This window comes from Penicillium pulvis (genome assembly GCF_028828015.1).
Source record: "Penicillium pulvis strain IBT 33274 chromosome Unknown contig_7_segment1_segment0, whole genome shotgun sequence".
Taxonomy (NCBI): Eukaryota; Fungi; Ascomycota; class Eurotiomycetes; order Eurotiales; family Aspergillaceae; genus Penicillium; species Penicillium pulvis.
In genome coordinates, this window is record NW_026643079.1 from 1,425,146 (window position 1) to 1,445,954 (window position 20,809).

At 50.8% G+C, this 20,809-nt stretch overlaps 7 protein-coding genes across 7 annotated transcripts; 2 read left to right on the top strand and 5 right to left on the bottom strand.

Moving 5' to 3' along the window:
* Positions 1-3,164: 3,164 nt before the first annotated feature.
* Positions 3,165-3,526, top strand: N7503_008474 (uncharacterized protein; the record flags this gene model as incomplete). Its single annotated transcript, XM_057068021.1, has 2 exons — positions 3,165-3,218; positions 3,347-3,526. 2 exons carry the CDS (start codon positions 3,165-3,167, stop codon positions 3,524-3,526), a joined length of 234 nt encoding a protein of 77 aa, XP_056918876.1.
* An 87-nt stretch (positions 3,527-3,613) lies between these two features.
* On the bottom strand, positions 3,614-4,408 carry N7503_008475 (uncharacterized protein; the record flags this gene model as incomplete). The annotated part of the gene is made up of 3 exons (XM_057068022.1): positions 3,614-3,775; positions 3,855-4,220; positions 4,277-4,408. The coding sequence occupies 3 exons, from the start codon at positions 4,406-4,408 to the stop codon at positions 3,614-3,616; spliced, it is 660 nt and encodes a 219-aa protein (XP_056918877.1).
* A 384-nt stretch (positions 4,409-4,792) lies between these two features.
* On the bottom strand, positions 4,793-5,961 carry N7503_008476 (putative alcohol dehydrogenase; the record flags this gene model as incomplete). Its single annotated transcript, XM_057068023.1, has 2 exons — positions 4,793-5,089; positions 5,155-5,961. 2 exons carry the CDS (start codon positions 5,959-5,961, stop codon positions 4,793-4,795), a joined length of 1,104 nt encoding a protein of 367 aa, XP_056918878.1.
* Positions 5,962-6,676: 715 nt separating this feature from the next.
* N7503_008477 (uncharacterized protein) lies at positions 6,677-7,507 on the bottom strand (the record flags this gene model as incomplete). The annotated part of the gene is made up of 1 exon (XM_057068024.1): positions 6,677-7,507. The coding sequence occupies one exon, from the start codon at positions 7,505-7,507 to the stop codon at positions 6,677-6,679; it is 831 nt and encodes a 276-aa protein (XP_056918879.1).
* A 1,101-nt stretch (positions 7,508-8,608) lies between these two features.
* N7503_008478 (GYF domain-containing protein) lies at positions 8,609-13,731 on the top strand (the record flags this gene model as incomplete). Its single annotated transcript, XM_057068025.1, has 3 exons — positions 8,609-9,074; positions 9,224-9,647; positions 9,715-13,731. The coding sequence occupies exons 1-3, from the start codon at positions 8,980-8,982 to the stop codon at positions 13,729-13,731; spliced, it is 4,536 nt and encodes a 1,511-aa protein (XP_056918880.1). The 5' UTR covers positions 8,609-8,979.
* Positions 13,732-14,482: 751 nt separating this feature from the next.
* On the bottom strand, positions 14,483-16,636 carry N7503_008479 (H(+)-transporting V1 sector ATPase subunit B; the record flags this gene model as incomplete). The annotated part of the gene is made up of 8 exons (XM_057068026.1): positions 14,483-14,772; positions 14,832-15,050; positions 15,106-15,697; positions 15,752-15,913; positions 15,970-16,005; positions 16,072-16,091; positions 16,178-16,262; positions 16,337-16,636. The coding sequence occupies 8 exons, from the start codon at positions 16,634-16,636 to the stop codon at positions 14,483-14,485; spliced, it is 1,704 nt and encodes a 567-aa protein (XP_056918881.1).
* Positions 16,637-16,992: 356 nt separating this feature from the next.
* Positions 16,993-19,151, bottom strand: N7503_008480 (universal stress protein family domain protein; the record flags this gene model as incomplete). The annotated part of the gene is made up of 4 exons (XM_057068027.1): positions 16,993-17,169; positions 17,223-17,284; positions 17,339-18,072; positions 18,137-19,151. The coding sequence occupies 4 exons, from the start codon at positions 19,149-19,151 to the stop codon at positions 16,998-17,000; spliced, it is 1,983 nt and encodes a 660-aa protein (XP_056918882.1). The 3' UTR covers positions 16,993-16,997.
* Between the last annotated feature and the right edge of the window lie 1,658 nt (positions 19,152-20,809).

Below are 20,809 nucleotides of genomic sequence, written 5' to 3' on the forward strand. Positions count from 1 at the left end.
TCCAAGCAGGAAAAGTACCAAGAAAAAGTACCAGGGCACACATCCATGTAAAACCTGTATCATCAACCCGATCAATGCCTTCAGCTTCGCTGATCTCCCCACGTATCGATACGGGGAGCCACGGACCTTCCGAAAGAAATCCCCTCGAGCTCTGCCTCCTGCTCTAACCCCAGTGACCGCTCCTCCCGTGTGCTGTTTCAGTACACCGAAGATCATAGGATGAGTTTCACACAGAGCTCACCAGACCAGGAATATTCAATTTCTTCAGCTAGCACCAAGCCATGTCCACCCACTTCCTTCACCGAAGATCGCATCTGATATAGGTATGGCCTGACGCGCGAAGCGTGCTTTAGTTTTTATTAGTGCGAATGGTGTACCAGCAAACTAAGTAGGACCTCCACACATCCACTATGGGGCTTCCTTGTAGATCTTAGCTTATTCGTGAGTATTAAGCACGTTCTTAACAAAGTTTGCCTTGGATATTGGTTAAGTGGCAGCCTTGCATAACGACCTTCCTTGTACGGTCAGGTCTGGGGAGCTTCTTGGATCCTTGAATTTATCTGGAAAATGACCATTTGATTTGGTATACTTTTTTTCACTTCTTGTGGCGCGTGGCTGTCTGCCCAGGTCGTGGCTCAGGGGTTGTGAGACAGATTTTCGCTATTTTTAATCTTTAACCTTGTAGTTTGAATTTTTTTGGAATGTTGACTTGTCGGGCTCGCCGTGAGAGTTCAATGGTGTCATTATTACCTAGATAATGATATATTCGTTTATTCCCAAATTTTGTGAATGGAGAAATGTAGTTGAGGTTAAGTACTAGGTAGCACGAGCTGTCCGATATAGCGATCGACATCCCGCAGATATATATCGCGGAGAAAGTTTGCGAAATTCGGCCAACTTGGAATTACCCGAAATTTTTACTCATTAAACTTTTGATCGCGATTGATAAACTACTATTACTCAGGTACTCACTAGCTCTGTCATTATGTAAATGGAAGTCGGAAGAAATACGGCAAAGCCAAGATAGTCTCCTGATCGTCCACCCTTGAAACGACGGCCGAACTACGACCGTTTCAAGTTGATCCACGCGAGCCCCAAACTCCGCACTAAAAAAAATAATTTTAACCTCGCACTTGAGACAAACTGCAAATAACCCGCAATTACTCTGAAGCGAACCCATCCCGCACTTGACAGAAAGAAAATGAAGTGTCACCGTGCACAGTACCCGGTCACTGATGATCCCTCAATCAATCACTAACCCGAATCCTTGGTAAGGTTGATAGGCAAACCCCGAGATCTCGATCAATATCCACCAATGCGTCATACCTACAGTACCGACCTATAACCGGCGTACAGTATAAACCGGAACATTTATACCTGAATCAAATTAATTATTCTTTCAGACTCCTACACAAGCTCCTCCACAAACATGCAAAACAAGTCAAACGCAAGTGGATATCTTGCACACGCTAAAGCGATCCTCCGTAAACAAAGTGGAGCTTACAAAAGCCACAATGAACAAATCACAACGCAAATGTTCCTCGGGATCTCGGGTCCCATCCGCTCGCTCTCTCGCTTTAGGGGGGACTTTTGCGAGCGACTTTCTCCGTGTCCGTGTACTAAACCAGATCGAGTCGAGCTATTCTCGTGCTCCAATTAGAGTTCTACCCTCCGGATACATGATTCCCTCTAACCTTTTCCTGTCGGATCCGACTGTTATCCACTTTTTCCAAGGTTCTTTCTCTGGTGGGGGTTCATTTTTTAATTTTTCTTTTTTGGTTGTGTGCATGCACATGTGAGGTCAATTCGCATCGGTATTTCATTCCCTGGTACTTCTCCTGATTGTCCATCATCTATGGTACTACCGCCACAGCCCCTCAAAACCCAAACAATCAAGATTTGTATCAAGTGGAGGTGCATCCACCTTTCATGTGCCCTTTTCCTTACTGAGCATGATAGATTGCCAAGTACCGTTAAGCCAGGTATCCAAGCTCTGCCAAGTTAGGCAGCAGCCAATTGACAGTGCTAATATGAACCTCGGCTTGACAGCTGCCCATAACTCAATCGCTAATCCACATTCAGTGCTACGATAACTAATTTGGCAGGTGTCTTTAATCCTTAAAATGGGTAATTGTTTCTCATAGGCCCATCTAAGCTACCTTTTCCATTCGATTTCTGGAAGAAGTTCGATTTAGGTAAGATGAACTTTAGAGAAATCATGTACCGTGTTTCCCAAAATACCGAGGCTCAGGGTTTGGGTTTGTTTACTAAACAAAATCAAAAAAGCACAACAAAGAAAAAATTCCATTTGCTTCTACCGTATCCCGTAAACCTATTCTGGATGTACCTAACTAAGATGGTTACATGCTGAAGTTAACTCCACGCCAGCACCAAAATAGCTAGACCATACCAACGACATCATCACCCCATAACCGAGTCGGAATCTAACCGAGCCAAGACTGCGAATCGGAGACCCTGAATCGGACCCATACCTAATCCTGTTCTTGGCCTGAGCACCTATACCGCCAGTTCGCCAGTCGGCTGGGCAGTGCATAGGTATCAATTGGTCATGAGGATTGAGAATTGTCTCACAACGGCTAATGAACGGGATTACCAGGGTCCAAGAATAAAAAGTTTACTCAGGGTTCGGCTATCGTAATCCGTTCCTATTTTTACCGATCAGGATCAGCGACAACCTGAATTTGGGTATACCGTTATAGGGCAGAGAATGGATCATCAGTGATCGCCTGTAACGGTAACAATCTGATAATCCACGTGGCTAGTGCGAAGCTCAATGCTTAAACGGGGAGGCCGATAGCGAAAAATATAAAAAGAATGCTGTAAAACATGATGATTCAGATATTACGGGGACGTTGGTTTTGCGTAGCTGTTTTGGCCCCTTTTGTTAGTTCAGCCAGCCATGTGTGCACTAGTGGACGCCTCACCGGCCTGATCTACAACGTGGTCCCATGAGTCAGATACTGAGAATAGTTACTGATAGTGGCTGTGTAATAGGGGGAGCTTTTAGCGGTGTGATGCTTGTGTTTTCTTTTCTTATTCCGGGCTTTTGATGCTACTGTAGCAGCTTATTTGGGCAAGGCTTGAGTGGGTGAGAGTCGCTGGGTGAGATTATATGCGGGTTGCCGTTTTGGAGGGGACTGCAGATGGCGGTATGGGGCGATGTCCAACTGGCCATCTGCGCTACATTTTATGATATGGTAAGTTGAAGTGGTTATCAAATTCCCGGGCAGTGGCGAGACATACTAATCATAGCAATTCTAACTAATACATGCTGATGAAACAAAACACACAAGAAAACGATCGTAAGTCATGCACAATAAGACAGAACAAGAGATACAAGAGACAGGACACAACACAGAACAATACACAGAACAAAACAACGACAGACAAACCAACGACAGGAAGTGATATCACAATAACAAATGAAACAAATAAGAAGTGCAATCATAACGAATATAAGCTGACCATGAAGTCAGACCCGAAACAGAATTCTTCTCCTCCGTAACACATCATCATCGCCTCGAAACGCTGTTCTGGCCACTCATTCCTCTTATCGACATCCCGCCTCGATCTGGCAACAATGGACTATCGTCTAAAAGAAGGTAGCACTCTGGCTGATAGATCGACCGTAGCACGCGAGGAAAAACGGAGACCAGAATAAAAACTTCTCAGGCGCGACATGTTGATTGGCAACAAGCCATCGGGCGAAGAAACTCTCGGTGTGGAAAGGGTTCTTGCTGCGGTGTTCAAGGAGCTACCACATGTCAGCGTAACTCCAAACCTCAATGCCTCAAGGCCAGCCATCAAGGCTTAATAACGTTTTAGAGCCATACCTCATCGTATCGCCTCAGCACTTCATAATGTTGCTCGCCAAGACCGAACTTGCGCATGGTCTCGAGAGAGATCTTCCTGGCAGCGAGGCTGTAACCACGCGACATCGTTTCGTGGTCAAGGTAGTGAGCAGTCAACAAGAGACTGCTGGAAGAGAGATTTGGCTCCTTGGAATGAGCTACCTCGATGAGACGCGTGACGATGTCGGCTTGCCAACTCAGCAGCTTTGGATGGTTGAGCTCATTGATGTGGGACTCGAGCTGGTCAAGCTCGCTCATGAAGTCGCCGATGTTGCTATTCATCCGAGCCATTTGAGCCTCGATCTGGTGGTTGGTGAAGCTCAACAGTCTTACTCCCGGGTCTGCGCGCTATGTGGAGGTCAGTATGGGCCTGTCATATCTATAACTGGAAGCAGGACTCATACCCAAGGTCTCTTTGGGGGCTTGGAGGAGGAGGAGGTATTGAACGGCTCCGACTTGGGAATTGGGCCAGCACCAGCACCACGGTACTTGGTGCGGTGTACCTTGAGCAGGGCGGGCTCGCTCTTGGATGGCATAACGAGGGTGAAATGGGATGATAGTATAACGACTGCGAACCGAAGATGATTGCTCAGCAAGATATGGGCAAGGCTTTGATTAAATCTTCGGAGTGAATGGTGTTGAGGGAAGGAGGAAATAACTCGAGTGAGTGTTGACGAAATTGAACAAGGCAATGAATGGGTGAGTCTGTGATTAGTCGTTAGGCTGTGTTGTGAAATGAGTCGTGATTAGTCGTCGAGAGTCGTTGAGAGTAGCTGAGGCACCGTAGAAGGTAGTACTAGGGCAGGAGCAACCAACGCAGGCAAACACCAAGAGGTTTCATCAGATCAATGATGCATAGATTCTTATCTGATACGTTATGTAAAGTGCTATAAAGAATATAGAATCTCTATTGCCAGTGTCTACAGCTTGCTGCTCGAGGTCTTTCCGAAGTCGATTACCAACTTTCCAAACTGCTTGGCCTGCTTCATATCTTCAAAGAGGTCATCAATTGCAGCCAGATCATCAATCTCGACTTGCAGGACACGAGAGACAACAGGGTGGATGTTCTTTGCCTTGACGTAGTTCATCATTTCCAAGAACTCCTTGCGAGAACCCATGGTAGAGCCACGAACATCAATGTTCTTCAGGACAGCCTGCATCGAGAACGTCATTTTCGGTGAGACAGTCATTCCGTAGATAGATAGAACACCACCAGCCTGTCATGAATGTAAGTACCCGTGCAGAAACTCACAGATGCAGCAAAATCATGAAAAGAACTCACCTTCAACAACTTAACCGCCTTCTCAATAGAATCACCACCAGCCCCATCAATTATAGCATCAAAGTTCTTCTTTCCAGAAGGAAGCATGCTCAAAAGCTTCTTCTCCCATCCATCTTCCTTATAACTCACACCGCCAGCCGCTCCAAGCTCAACGGCCTTCTGAAGCTTCTCCTGACTAGAACTAGTCACAAAGACGTGAGCACCCCTCGCAACCGCAAACCGCAGCGCCATCAAAGCAACGCCACCCCCAATACCAGTAATCAGAACAGCAGCACCGTCCTTCGAGTTCCGCTCTCCGCCCTTCGTAACAAGAGCCCGCCAAGCAGTCAAACCAGTCAATGGTAACGCCGCGGCTTCAGCGTCAGAAAGATGTGCCGGCGCCTCTTCAACCTCCGACTCATCAATCGTAATATATTCCTGCAGAGTACCCTTGTCGTAAACTTTCGTTCCGCCCATAATCCGGTACCCTGTTGCCTCCTCAGGTCCGTCGGGGGAGTCTTTCCAGCCGATACCAGGGTTCAGGACGACTCGTTTGCCTTGCCATTTGTTGTCTGGGACGTTGGGTCCGGCACCAATCACGACTCCGACTCCGTCGGCTAGGAGGGGAACATCGAATGTGACACCTGGGTATAGGTGTTGGCGGAGGAATAGGTCGCGGTGGTTGAGCGACGCGGCGGTGAGCTTAATAAGTAGCTCGCTGCCCTGCGGAGTTGGTTTGGGCAGGGTGCGCACGGTGAGTGGGTAATAAACTTGACCGGGCTTGCCGGGTTTGCCATCAATTGGGGCGATGTATACTGCCTTGGACATCTTGGGATACTTGATGGGGTGGTTTGGTTCTTTCAAACTTTGGAGGGCGATGTTGATAACCCGTGCGGGGATGCTTGTTCTTATCGATAACCGAGGATCTAGGAATAGGTAATATATTGTACGGAGGCCCCGGGTAATTCGGCAGGAAAATGTGCTTAGGAAGATCACACCCGAATAGGTAATATTCAAAGGCTCTGGATAATTCAAAAGTACCTCGTAGTGATGGTCAGGTATGCTCAAAAATATGGCGAATCGTAAAAGTTGTATGACGGCAATATGTGGGGACCTCGGTCCCCGGGCCGAGGGCCTTACTAAGTATTTAAAGGTCAGGTTCTGACTTTCTCCAAATTGGAGTACATATCGACTAGCTATTTGTGGAATAAGGTATAGATTTTTTCGTATTTGGGTCAATTGGAGATTGAGAGTAAGAGCGTGAAAGCCATTATTTGAAAGCAAGGGTGCCCATAGTATAATTGTACATGTGATATGGATCTAAAATATATTAACATCCAGTGGCGTTTGTTAGTCTATTCGGGAGGCTGCAGATCATTAAACATAAGATAACATTGATAACATAGTCTATAGCTGTTTTGGTTTCTGACTTTTTGCCAATTCCAAACTTTGAACAAACAGATATGATGAAGGACAGAATAAAAGAGCACAGATATCGGTCCATTAAACCACAAAAAAGAGACACAAACCGAATTTTGGAAGGTCACTCGGTAAATTCCACAGGAATAGCGAGAACAAGGTGTCCATTCCGAACCTCTTCCACACCCCTATCACTCCTGGGGCCTATATCCACCGAGGACACCGAAGCAGTATCATCAGTCACGTTAGGAGAGATATAATTCTCGAAGCGACGATCATCTAAATGACGATGAACATGGTGTCGAGCCTCTGCCTCTGCCTCTGCCGCGGCCGCAGCTGCAGCTGCAGCCACACATTGCGGGCACTGGCATCTCGGCTGGGGCTGCTGGGGTCTAGCGCGAGGGGTTGGGGCTGGAGCCTCAGCCTGATGCTGGGCTCCAGGAATAGGAACAGCGGTGTGTTGACATACATGGTGATATTCCTGACAGTATAGGCAATATACCATACGTGGGCCGGCCGCAGGGCAGTCAGGGTGGCAGTTTGCTGGAGCAGGAGGAGGAGCTGCAGTCACTGTCCTGGTAGCTTGCGTCGGTGGCACAATGGCATGGTGGACGGTAGCAGTCGTGGTGGCAGTCCTGCAATGTATGCAGGTACATCTTCTCACTGGCGGAGGCTCTCGTTCCTCGATGAAGCAGCCACAGAATGGAGTTAAGCGAACCGTATTGCGTTCAGTGTCCCCACTGGTGCTGGGTGTTGGAGGTCTGGGCTGCTCATACTCGCGCCCACATCGGGGACAGGTGTGTCTAGCGGCAGGAGAAGGATCTCGGGGCGCACGTCGTGGGGCAATCCCGACAGGTTGAGGCATAATGTGCTCACCCCGGTTATAGCCTGCTCGAAGAGGCTTGCCCTGCCAGTACCACTCATAGGGAAAGTCGGCTTTGACGACATACTTCATTTTGGGTCGGTGTCGAGGGGTGCCGGTGAACATGCTATTGCTTGTAAGAAAATGAAATCTGAGGAATGCTAACTTGCTTTTGCAGAAGATAGAGTTGAAACTGGTAAAGTGTCTTGTTGTGGTAAAGAATAGGCTGTTGCGGGCAGATGATGCTTTAATATATTCTGAGTCTATTCCTAAATTTCAAAGCTATACTTGGGTAGTTGTTAGAAGTCTTTGTCAACTTTGAAATCTCATGATGATTGTCTGGTTAGTGAAGTTTGTGTTAAGATCTGTTGAGACAGAACTGCCGTAGATTCAGTCGGTGTAGGAGCCAGCTAGCGTGCAGGTGGCACAAAGCTACGCGGACTGGGTATCTATACGTCGAACAAAGGAACCCTATGTATCAGACCGGATGGAAGAAAAAGAATGGGATTTACAAAACAGCCACAGACTGGTCTGAATCCTAACGGAAGCTATGCAGGCTGAGTCTTTCAACGGGGAGTCCACCTAACGCGGGGTGGCTGGAATTGTACAGCCGCATAAAGAAAGGGATAGCAAGTGGTTCACTGGATAGAGCTAGGTATGCAGGTATCCTATCTAGTAGAGAAAGAAAAACATGAGAAGAGAGCTAAACGACTCGTATCAGCGCAAGGGTGACATGAACGACCAGTCCAATCCAATTCAATCCAATCCAACCTTAACCGTTTGAAAGCAGCTCCACCCAATGATGCGTGGGGCGTGGCATCAAGTCACCATACACGTCCATCTTTGTTATTGCCACACCCCTTGTTTAAGCCACCGCATGCATACTGCGTAGATGCCACAGACATTTTTGGTCAATTTGCGTCACCACGAAACAGAGTGAAACATAAGATATGCACCCTGAAAAAGAGTCTATGAAGACATGTATCTTTGTGAAATGTCTGATATATAGAAAAAAAGCCTTTGTCTCTGGATTTCAATCAACACGTGTGGACAGAGTGGGCAAGGTAGAGAGTACGTCAATGTGGAGAGCAAGCTTCTGTGCGTGGTGTGTATTGAATACCTACAGCTCAGTGGCTGACTGCAGCCAATGTGGTAATTGCAGTACTCCACCATACGTATCAGGCACTGAAATGGGGGGCAAGCACGCGACTCCACGGTGTTCATTACCGTGTATTTACCGGCGATGTTACTGCCACGCGCCCGCTAAATCATTTTTGCTCTAGCAAGCGAATTCGAAACTCGATCTCTGTTTCTTGATCTTGACCTTCAACCTCGTTACAGGCGCTCGCATTCTGCATTCCCTCTCTCGCAACTCCCTCAGTTCCGTCGATTGACTACCTTCTTGAAGTTATCTTCATCCTACTTCTATACACTACTCGTGTTCTGCGTCATTCCCGTTCGCATCACACTTCGCACTACCACGCCACAGCAAGTCTCGCGACGAACTATTTAGAATCGGCCGTTTTGTGGGGGATCATTCGTCCATACAAAACAACTTTTCCATAATGCCTACACCACTCCCATCGAGTTTCGCTTCCGCCGCCGCCGGCAACACCCAGGACCCTAATCGGAGAGGGGATGGAAATCCTGGTGGAGAATGGTATGCAATCTTGTCCTGTCCTGCCCTGGCGGTTCCCCTACCCCAGACCCCAGGATTATTGTGGAACGAAAGCTCTGTCCAAATACGCTGGTCATCTGGCGGACACTCAATTCGTCCCAAGAGGGATCTCCGTTGCTAACTTTGCGTAGGTCTCGATCCCGCATCAACGGAGCCACCCAGACCTTCCGCCGCCCTTCCGTTGCTACCAACCCTACGCACACTCGGGAGAGCAGCCATGCAGCATCTGCCTCAACTCCTACCTCCGGGGCTTATATTCCCCCGCACATGAGCTCAAATTCCTTGTCTAGTGGCGTGCGGAATGGAGATGCTCGATACTCCAAGGACCAACTGATAGACTTGTATAAAGCACAGCGGGAGTCGGGATCCTTGGGCAAGAACGTGGAGGACTACTTTGTGGCCGACTGGGATCCTCATATGGTGCCGACTTCAGTGAACGGAGCGTGGGGAAAGCGGGATGACCACAAGACCTCTGCGGGGCCCGAGGTGTGCTGGGACCATGGTGGTCAGGCTGAACCGCTGAGCCTGAGTGATATGACGGATAGTGAGAAAGAGGTGGGTCCAGTATACGCCAGTATGGGGCTGTGGGAGAACTTCAGACTAACAAAAAAAATTCTTTTAGTTCTTTGCCGCGTCCGTCAATTCTCCTCTCAAACCCCCACCAACGAACGCCCAGAAGGAAAACGCTGGGCCAACTCCTGGAGGTCGCAAAGGGTCAATTTCATACACCCAGGGCCACATTAATAACTACAATACCTCCTCCCCCACCACCAACCGCCCGGGTGTGAGACGTCGAGAGACAGGTGATTCCGTGGGCAACCCCATGTCTCCTACCACCTCCAACTCTCGCTTTTTCCGTGACGAAGCGAATACCTCTACCCCTCCTCCAGCGCTGCTACGTCGCAAGACCGATTTCCGAGAGCCGGGCATGAAATCGGACGAAAAAGCGGGTGCCGACGCTGCCTCTCCCTTCGGTTCCTTGAAGCGCAGCACGACGAATCCGATGAATCCTAACCCTCTGAATACGGCAGTCGGCCCGGGTTCGCCTTGGGGTCCGGCTTCGGCTTCGGCAAGTGCGAATTTCTCTCCGATGGGTGCCTTTGGAGCTTTCTCCCTTGGTTCAGGCTCTGTTTCTGCCACCACCCCCACGGCGGAGAAGAAGCCTGGGTATGGAAGTCTTCGGGGTGAGAGCAGGTTCAAGGGCCTGCTTTCGAAGGACAGCTCGGAGGATATCGCAGGATCTATGAAGGAGAAAAACCTGACTGGCCTTGAGCGACTAGTCGAGGACGATGGCAGCAAGCGTGCTCAGTCGCCTTGGGGAGATGCGGTGAGGAACCGTGCTGGTCGGAGCGAGACTAACCCATTCGACGAGCCTCGTAGTGGCAGTGCAGCTCTTGGTGGCTCTCAAGATGATGAGGCGCCTGGTCAGGATGCTGGCTTTGGCGCCTTTGGCATGACCTCGAGCATTCCTGGTTTCCGAGAGTTGATGCAGAGTCAGGAGAATTCGAGAAACCCTACGCCGAGCCTGCTCCAGGGACACGAACCGACCAGCCCTACCAACACCAACCCTTACCAAAGCCCCCATGGCGAGCGAGGAATGATGGAAGGGGAGGATGTGGATACTGACGGGTCGGACATTCAGCATCCCCAACACCCTGGACTCAGTGGGCTGCGCGACCCTTCCAATCCGTTTGGTTCGATGAGACGGGCTGGTTCGGGAATGGATCTTCCCAATATCGACCGCAGCCAGAACTCGAGCGTCAATGCCAACCGAACTTTCTCTGGCCTTGGTAGCCTGGGTGGCCTTCCATCTCTCGGTGGAGCTTCCGCCTGGCCCTCCGGAGGAGCTATCGGTACCCCGACTCGCGAGCGTTCTGCTTTCGGTGCTGGATTCGGTGATCCCATCTTTGGCACCATGGGCGACCTTCAGTCCCCGAGTCTGTCCACGCTGGGAGGCGGTGGCCTCTTTAGCCCGCATGCTGGTATTGCTGGGACTGCAAGCATTGGCCGGGGAAGCAAGCTGGGTGCCCTCTTCTCGTCGACCATGGATGACCAAGGGCGCCCAGATTCTGTGGGCCTGGGTGACATGTCTGGTCAAGCTGATCCTGGCCTGGTGAGCAAGCCTGGATCGAACTCTGCATCCCAGACACCCGTCTCGGCCGTTGGCTCTCTCCCAGTCAATTATAGCCAAGATCCCACGCAGGCCCAGACCCCTGGCGGAAGCGTCCCTGCTGCCCAGCAGCGCACCATGGTCATGCCTGATCGCATGCGCTGGATTTACCGCGACCCGCAGGGTAGCATCCAAGGACCCTGGACTGGCCTTGAAATGCACGACTGGTTCAAGGCTGGATTTTTCAGTCCTGATCTGCAAATCAAGAGACTTGAAGATGCAGAATTTGAGCCGCTTGCGCAGCTGGTGCGTCGCATTGGGAACTCTCGCGAGCCGTTCCTTGTTCCCCAGATTGGCATCCTCCATGGCCCTGAACCCAATGCTACTCCATGGACTGGCACTGGTGGCACCACCACCCAGGGCTCCGCTCAGCCTCCCTTCCCTGGCAGCTTCCCCAGCTTTGGCACCACGTTGACCGCCGAGCAGCAGAATGCTCTTGAGCGACGCAAGCAAGAGGAGCAGTACCTGATGGCCCGCCAGAAGGAACACCTTGCTCAGCAGCAGGCTATCATGAAGCAGATGGGAGGCTCGGGTAGTTCATCCATGCAGCCCCAGCTCCAGCACCAGTCTAGCGCCCATAGCCTTCACAGCCAGCCTAGCTTTGGCAGCATCGCCTCTCCTGGCGCTTACCAACCCTCGCCCATCCAGGCTCCGTTGCAGCAGCAGTCCCAGGGAGTCCCTGGCTTCTTTGACAGTGCTCCTCAGCTTAGACAAGGGGGCTTGCCCAACATCGGACCTGGTATGCTCGGCACCGACCTCGGTGGCGGACAGGACCAGCTTCCTGCTCTTCTTGATCGTCTGAACATTCGACAGGATCCATTTGCCTTCGGCGGAGCCTCTGGACTCGGCGGTCGTCAGCCTGATAACCTCTTGCACTCCCAGCAGGTCGCTTCTATGCTCCAGGACCGTGCCCAGCTCCAGCAGGAACAGGAACAGTTCGACAAGGCTAATGCCAATGACCCCTTCGATCAGGAGGCTCGTGAGGAGCGCCTGCGTCAGTTCCACGCTCTGCGGGCCCAGGAAGGTGAATTGGGCATGCGCACCGCTGAAGGTCTTCCCACCCACCCCGCTGCCTCTCAGCAACTTGAAGCCGAGGCTGCTGCTGTCGCTGCTGCATTGGAGACAGTGACAGAGCCCGAGAATGCTGCCGAGGAGCCTACTCTGACCTTGTCCCAGCAAGTCCAGAAGGCTGCTTCTGCGCAACGTCAGCAGCAGGAGGAGCAAGAGCAAAGCCAGGTCAACTCCGAATCTGTGTGGGGAGTCAGCAAGCTGGATCATGCTATGCCCCAGCCCTTCCCGCCGCCACCATCCGCATCGCCTCTGCCCGCCCCGGCTGCTCAGCGCAACCGCCAGCATGTCGCCGATGCCCTCGCTGCCGGATCTCGTTCTCAAACTCAAACCCCCATTGACGCCGCTCCCACTTCTGTCGCTCCTTGGGCAAAGGATGCCAATGAGCTTCCCAAGGGACCCTCTCTGAGAGAGATCCAGGAAGCCGAAGCTCGTAATGCTGCTCAGCGTGAGGAAGTTGCTGCTGCCACTCGCCGTGCTCAGCTCCTCGCCGAACAAGAACGCCTCAGCCAAGCTCAGGCCCAGATCGTTCCTGGCCTTCCCTCGTCGGCCAACTGGGCCAGCAGCGGATCTCCAGCTACCCCTACCTCCACCGGCTCTGCATGGAACACCAAGACTCAGCCCGCTCCCACCAACACCGGTGCCAAGAAGACCCTCGCCCAGATCCAGAAGGAAGAGGAGGCCCGCAAGCAGCGTCTGGCTGTCGCCGCCGCCGCCGCTGCCCAAACAGCCACCCCTAGCCCTCCAGCCTCTGCCAGCAAGCGCTACGCCGATCTCGCCAGCAAGGCCCCCGCCCCTCTCGCTTCTTCCGCTACAGCCCCAGTCGGTTCTAGCGCCTGGACCACCGTCGGTGCCAGCGGCAAGGCCAAGGCTCCTCCCGCCGCACCTCTTGGTCCCCGTTCAACAGCTACTAGCCCCCTCGCCTCAGTCGCTGTTGCCAAGGCCCGCCCCGTCACCACCACTCGCGCCGCGACTATGGGCAGTGTCCCTCAATCCAATGCCAACCGTGCCGTCGAAGAGTTCACCAAGTGGGCTAAGCTCACCCTCGGCAAGGGATTGAACAGCAACATCAACGTCGACGACTTCGTCCAGCAACTCCTCTTCCTCCCCGCCGAGGCCGAGATCATCTCTGACTCCGTCTACGCCAACTCTCAGACCCTGGACGGCCGCCGCTTCGCCGATGAGTTCATCCGCCGCCGCAAGCTCGCCGATAAGGGCGTTGTTGAGTCCATCTCTCCTAGCGCTTACGGCACCGAGCAGAGCGGTTCCGGTGGCTGGAGCGAGGTTGCTAAGAAGGGCTCCACTGCCAGTGTTGCTGCCGCCGCCGCTACCCAGCGTGAGGAGGAAGCTAGCAGCGCCGCGTTCAAGGTTGTTGCTCCTCGTAAGAAGACCAAGCGGTAAACGTGTGCGTTCCGGCTGTAGTTTTGATTTCACGCATTTTGTGTTTTTGTAACCTCGGATATGTGTTGAGTTTATGGGTTTCTCCATGTACGTTGACGATTTGGCGCTTATGACGCTGATTTGTCTTGTCTATGGGTTTGTACTACTACCTATCTTACCCTCTTAGCCATACGTTGAACAAACAGTATTCGACTTTACTTCTTGATTTTCTGTAGATGTTTCTAGGTAGCTACTTGCCGGGTATATAACATCGAGTTTTGAGGTAATCAGGCACTCTTGCTGTAACGTTTCAGGCCTATCTAGACCGACTTCGCCTACCTAATTAATAATGAGTCCGTGATATACTATTAAAGATGAAATGTACCACAATTACTACTGAAACGAGCAGTATTAATGGCATAAACGTCATCGACAAAATCAGGACAATTTGTTCGACTACACGAAATATTTTACTCTAGTGATACCAAAAGTAGGTAGATTGAGGGTTGACCCGAAGACACGAACAGGATCAAGATCAAGATCAAAAAGAAAAAGAAAGGGATAACATCAGATACAGCCGCACAGAAGAGTATATGCAATGGGACAAAGACAAAGATCAGAGATCATGCAGGGCCAGGCTACCAGCATAGACATAAGACTTCCTTCGAACATAGAACAGTTCCGCAAGCCAAGCCAGCCAGCCAACCAACCCCACGCGCTTCTTTCATTCACCCTCGCGAAACAAAAAGCCGAGATGAAACAACGCACTCGTTTAAGCATCGACAAGCTGGTTCTCGGTGGAGTTATCCCGGGTATCCTTAGCAGCGAGCTTGCGGGCGGAGCGGGCGTAGAACTCGTCCAGAACGCGCTTGGGGACACGGTTGAGCAACTCCTTGGGGTAGATGCGGAGGAGGTTCCAAGCGATGTCGAGGGACTCGAAGATGGTACGCGACTCGTACGGGGACTGGCTGATGAAGGTGCGCTCGAACTTCTCGAGGAACTCGAGGGAGAGCTTGTCCTCGGAGGAAAGGGCTTCCTCACCGACGACGGCCTTCATGGCGGCTGTTTTGATTGTTTAGTATTGAATGCTTGTGATTCTCTTGGATATGGGGTAGACATACCGGCGTCACGACCGATGGCGTACTTGGCGTACAGCTGGTTGGACACATCGGAGTGGTCCTTACGGGTGCGGCCCTCGCCGATAGCGGACTTCATCAGACGGGATAGAGAAGGCAGCACGTTAATGGGTGGCCAGACACCCTTGTTGTAAAGTTGACGATCAATGAAGATCTGACCCTCGGTAATGTAACCAGTCAAATCGGGAATGGGGTGAGTGATATCTAGGGGACGCAAGTCAGCATGTTGATATAAGTAGCGGGTACAAGGAGGTCCTACCATCGTTAGGCATGGTCAGAATGGGAATTTGAGTAATGGATCCGTTACGGCCCTCAACACGTCCAGCACGCTCGTAGATGGTCGACAAATCAGTGTACATGTAACCGGGGTAACCACGTCGACCGGGCACTTCTTCTCTGGCTGCAGAAACCTCACGCAGGGCATCACAGTATGCGGAAAGATCAGTCATGATGACCAGGACGTGCTTCTCGAGCTGGTAGGCGTAGTATTCGGCGGTGGTCAGGGCCAGACGAGGAGTAATGATACGCTCAATGGTGGGATCGTTGGCCAAGTTAAGGAACAGAGTGACACGCTCCATGGAGCCGTTCTCCTCGAAGTCACGGGTGAAGAAACGAGCAGTCTCCATGTTAACACCCATAGCGGCGAAAACGATAGAGAAGTTGTCGTCGTGACCATCGTGGACGTCCTTGGTTGGTCGGTTGACCAGACTGGCTTGACGACAAATCTGAGCAGCGATTTCGTTGTGGGGAAGACCGGCGGCGGAGAAGATGGGAATCTTCTGTCCACGAGCAATGGAGTTCATGGTATCAATGGCGGAGATACCGGTGGAGATCATCTCCTCGGGGTACACCTATGGCGGTTGTCAGCCTCTCGGGCCCTCCGATATAGATTCAACGATACATACTCGAGAGTAGGGGTTAATAGGCTGGCCGTTAATATCAAGGTAATCCTCAGCCAAGACCTTAGGTCCCTTATCGATCGCACGTCCAGAACCGTCGAACACTCGACCCAGCATGTCCTCGGACACACCCAGCTTCAAGCTGTGACCAGTGAACTCAACTTTAGTCTTTAATTGAGTCAGCCAACCATGTATTATATATATAGTTTTGTCTGGAGCTGTACCTTCTTCACATCGACACCGGAAGTACCTTCGAACACCTAGCGAATCGACTCGTTAATTCTAGCTCGTTAGGGGGCTTGGGGGAGTTGAATATCGGCGCGCACCTGCACAACGGCTCGGCTACCTATAGCAAACAAAAAACAATATTAGTTCGTGTACCAAAGGAATGTCATAGGTATTCTCGAGAGGTAGGGTACTGGGCGATCTTACCTCTGGCCTCCAGAACTTGACCGGAGCGCTCAGTGCCATCGGGAAGGGTGAGGGACACAATTTCATTGTAACGAGGGAACTTGACCTAATTCGCAGATAAGAGATGAGTATATATTTCCACAGTGATAATCCAAGGCCAGTCCATGGGTGCCAGCTCACGTTATCAAGGACGACCAGCGGTCCGTTGATACCTCCAATGGTGTTGTAGCGGATGCGGGGCTTGATGGAGGACATCCGGGGGTCGACAAAATCGGCCATGGTGGGCGAATCGGATCCTCCGCAGACACAGCGATAGACGCAGGTAGAGGAATGGGAGTGAAAGCAGGTGGGGTGTAGCTTTCCGGGGATAGGTGGAGGGCCTCGATTCGAAGGTTGGCCAAGCTGTCGACAGCTCGGGCGGTGACGCATCACGTGATGGCTGACGACAAGCAGTGGATCTCGATGGATGAACATCAGCATTTATGCTCAACATTGTTCTGAAGGCAAATGGCAGGTTATTGGCGGTTGGTGTTTACTGAAGCAACTGCAATTTACCTTAATCATGGGCTCATTTCTGCCAGAGTCAGAAACAAAGGATTGGTCATTGACACAATAAGAGTAGTTCTTGATCTTGAACAAGTTGCATTTGTTCTAAATAATTTCCAAATAATAGGAGTGGCAAAACAAGCCAGGGTCATCAAGTCGTGAAGATAAAGGGTATCAAGAGAGGATGAGAGGAGAGCCAGAAGGGCTGTCTAAGAATATCAGAATCCAACAATGCCCATTTTGCGTGCCCCATGAAAATGCAAGAAAGAGTGCAGAAAAAGAATATAGGTCATGCTCAGTCCACCTTGGCTTGCGTGAGGCTTTTTGGGGTTTTGAGATTGTTGCTTAAACGCAGGTCCTTGCTAAGTCTACCCTTGGAAGGGTGTCGCTTGAGCTTGCGGCGGGCAACCATGACAGGAGAAGATGAGTTGGAGAGTAGGTAATTTGAGAATGAACCAAGAAGTACACTGTTCGGATTGTCAATTTTGATAGGGAAAAATTGGTAACGGACTCAACTTACCCCTTCAGGGCGCTCTGGCCTCGGGCGCCAACAATGGCAAGAGTAGGCTCAAGCTCGTCAATCTAGAGAAGGTCAGTTTTTGATCCGGATCTAAATCGTTTGTAGGGAAGACTCACGGCTTCAGTGATCATAAGCTTGGGACTTTTACAGTGAATCACCTCCACCGCGATGCGAACTTGCAAAAGTGTCTTCCGCAGCAGTTTCACACACGTGTTAGAAACTGTTTCGACTGCTTTGACCCGCTCCGCTTCTGCAAGCGACGATGCACGAGCATCGACAGAGCTCGATTTGCTAGTAGTTCCTGGACCGAGGCGACCCAGAATATATCGCCCAGAGTTCTGGGTGGCTTCCTTTGTCTGGCTCCCCACGACAGCAGCAGCATCTTGCATGGCCTTGGCTCCCTCACCAACCTGCACAGAAGAGGTATTGGCATCTTCATGCATTGCGTACAGCGCATACATGGTGTCTCCATCTCGCAGAACGGCTCCAATGGTCCATTCTAGAGCATAAACTGATTCTTCACTCAGATCGGTAGCAACCAAGTATTTCCGTTGTCGACGGCGCCCACCGTCGGCCTCTTCCTGAAGGCTCGCAAAGTCACCACGAATGATCGTGCGAATAGACCGATTGGGAACACGGTTGTCAATGGCAGACAATGAAATGCCAAGTTGCTGCGCACGGTGAATTTCATCTCGTTCTGCTTCATCCTCTGATCCGTAAGGCGTGCCAGCCACTGATTGTGTAGCTGGGGTTGGGATGTCGAAACTTGTCTGGGGATGAATCACCGCCTTCAATGCCGATTTCCTAGGCTTCTTTCCCCTGGTATCGCCGGGTTTGGAGCTCGGTGTTTCTAAAAGGCAGGTTAGTATACTTATGTATGATGTGTAGAAGGGATGAGGGGCTGAATGACATACGCGCTTCCGTAGCTTGGGACTTGTCCTTCGGCTTGAAGTCACTGGGACTGATGGAGCTGATGTCTGTGGGATTCTTCTTGCGGCCTCGCGAGTGGACCACCTGTACACCAGGAATGTTCTCATCATCGCTTGAAACGTCATCGTCTTCCTCACTGCTTTCAATGAGATTTTTGTCGCTGTCAAAGACATCCTTCGCCAGACGCTCGCCAGACTCCTCCTCGGTCGGCTTGATATAGTCCGGGAGACGAGGACTTCCAGATAACTTTGACAAAGCCTCCTCTGATTTGCTGTGCACCGAGTCGTAATTAATCTCCGTCGACTTCCCTTCTGCGGCCGTCCCGGACTCGCCGAGCTGTGAGACCCGGGTGCCCGGGGAGATAGATCTATCCAACCTTGAGCCTGCTGAGGGAGACCTAGAGTCCGCGGACGAGCCACGCCGACTGGATCCGCGGCTCGAATCTCGCCCACGAGTAAAACTCTTAGGAAACAACCGAGATTCCAAACCCGACATCATTGCAGCCATCGCACTCCGGCCTTGCGGTTTATGTTTCTTGGACACTGCGTGTTCCTGACTAGCCGGAGCGGTCACCGGTCTCAACTCCTCCTCCTGTCCTCCAGCTGGTGCCGTTGAAGGACGTCGGTCCATCTCTCTTGTAAATTGGTCGGATAATCTCCGGGGCGGATCGTCAGGGTCCGCCCTATGTCTTTCGGGGGAGCTTGGAGCAGACGCCATTGCGGATGAGCTAATACGTAGTGGAGATGAAATGAGAGGTTCGACTGGACTGCGAGTGCCACGGTCTCGTGAAGATATGACAACCCCGCTGACAGTGCCCGCACCCCTTGCAGACTGCGGGGTGCTGAGCAAGTTCTGGACGGCGCGACTTAGCGACGATTTCGGGTCTTTGTGTGATGATTTCGGCGGGGAAGGGGACGATCGTTGTTCTGGGGTAGCTGGTTGTTCCCCTGACACATTCTCTGGAGGTAAGGGGGAGATGCGTACAGAGTGGTACGACATCTCGTGCGAGTCCGCCTGCGGCGGAGATGATTCCTGTTGTGGGGAACTTGGTTTGCGGCTCGACCAACAAGAATGCCGAACCACGGAATGGAATGTGGAGCGATCGACTACCTTATGACGATTATGCACTCCGCAAATCTTGAAAGGCATGTTTATCAGCAACAGGTCGTCAATGAAGCATTCCAAAATGACCAGGGAAGACCAAAATTCAAAGTATAGGCTCACAGAAACGGTGTGATAACGATTGCATTCGGGAGGGACTAATACTGATATATGAAAAAGAGTTGGAGAAATCAAGCAAAAGAAGGTACCATAGCAATTATTGACTGGAAAATGCTGTGAGGCGTGGCTTCCTGGCTTGGTGATTTAAAGGATATGGCAATGACTCCATACCAATGGGACCCATAAAAGGGGGATCATCAAGTATTCATGCCCAACGGGCGCCTATGTATGTCAATATGCAAGTGGAACCAGTGACGCTAGCGATTACATGATCTTTGAATGTCCTCACGTTTAATCAATGCTTTGGTAGCTAAGTGACGCCTGTTCAGAAAGAGGTTATACCAGATAAGTGGATGTAGTCATTCCATCATGTTAGTGTGTTGATGTTTTATGGCCAAGTCTTGATTAAATTTGCCCTGACAATGTTAAAGGTATTTCGATTTTCTCCCGCGCATCAACCTACATGTGAGGCTTTTACTCATACAAGAGGAATGTAATATGGAAAGGAGGTGATGCAATCTTCATGGCATACATAACATGTCAACTAGTATCCAAGACAGAACATGAGGCAACAGGAGGTAGAATCAACAATTCAAGGTGTTTTGTCTTCAGTCTTTATCTTTTTATCAGTCCGTGGGCTAAGCCCCACTAGAAAGCCTAGTGCCTTCGTAAGGCCGGTGCTTCTTCACCGCATGCCTGTCGTTGTCCCCCAGTGGCCATCCTCCCGGGGCTCACTTCTTCGAGGTTTTGTGTGTTTTTTTTTGTAGAAGGAAGACCATGTAGGAGTTATGTTGTGTTGGTGGATGAAGTGACCAAGGTGGAAGTCATCAGTCATGGATGGATGAACATGTCGAAGGATAGAAGGACAAGTAGACAAAGATGTTGTTGTTGTCGTGTTGATGAATGAAGTGACCAAGGATTCATCAAGTCATGAAAGGATGCATGGAGTAATGAAGATGTTGTTGTGTTGTTGGATGAAGTGACCGAAGAGGGGTCATGCAGGGTGCATGAAGTCACGAAGGATGAAACAACATGAAGATGTTGTTGTGTTGTTGGATGAAGAGACCAAGGATGGTTCATGGACAATGCATGAAGCCATGAAGGATGTATGAAGTCATGAAGGATGGAAAAACATGAAGATGTTGTTGTGTTGTTGGATAAGTGGCCAAGGATGGGTCATCGAGGATGCATGAAGTCATGAAAGATGGAAAAGCATGAAGATGTTGTTGTATTGATAGATAGAGTGACCAAGGATGGGTCAAGTCATGATGGATGGAAGAACATGATGAAGAACGAAAGACACAGCGAAGTGTGGGGCAAGAATTGATCAACAATAAAGTGGATGAGGAGATCAAGTGTGGAGGCAAGTGGAGTTGGATAAGGAAGAAAGTTGAGCTGAAGAGAAAAGTTGGGGCTATTTATACCCCAGAAAATTC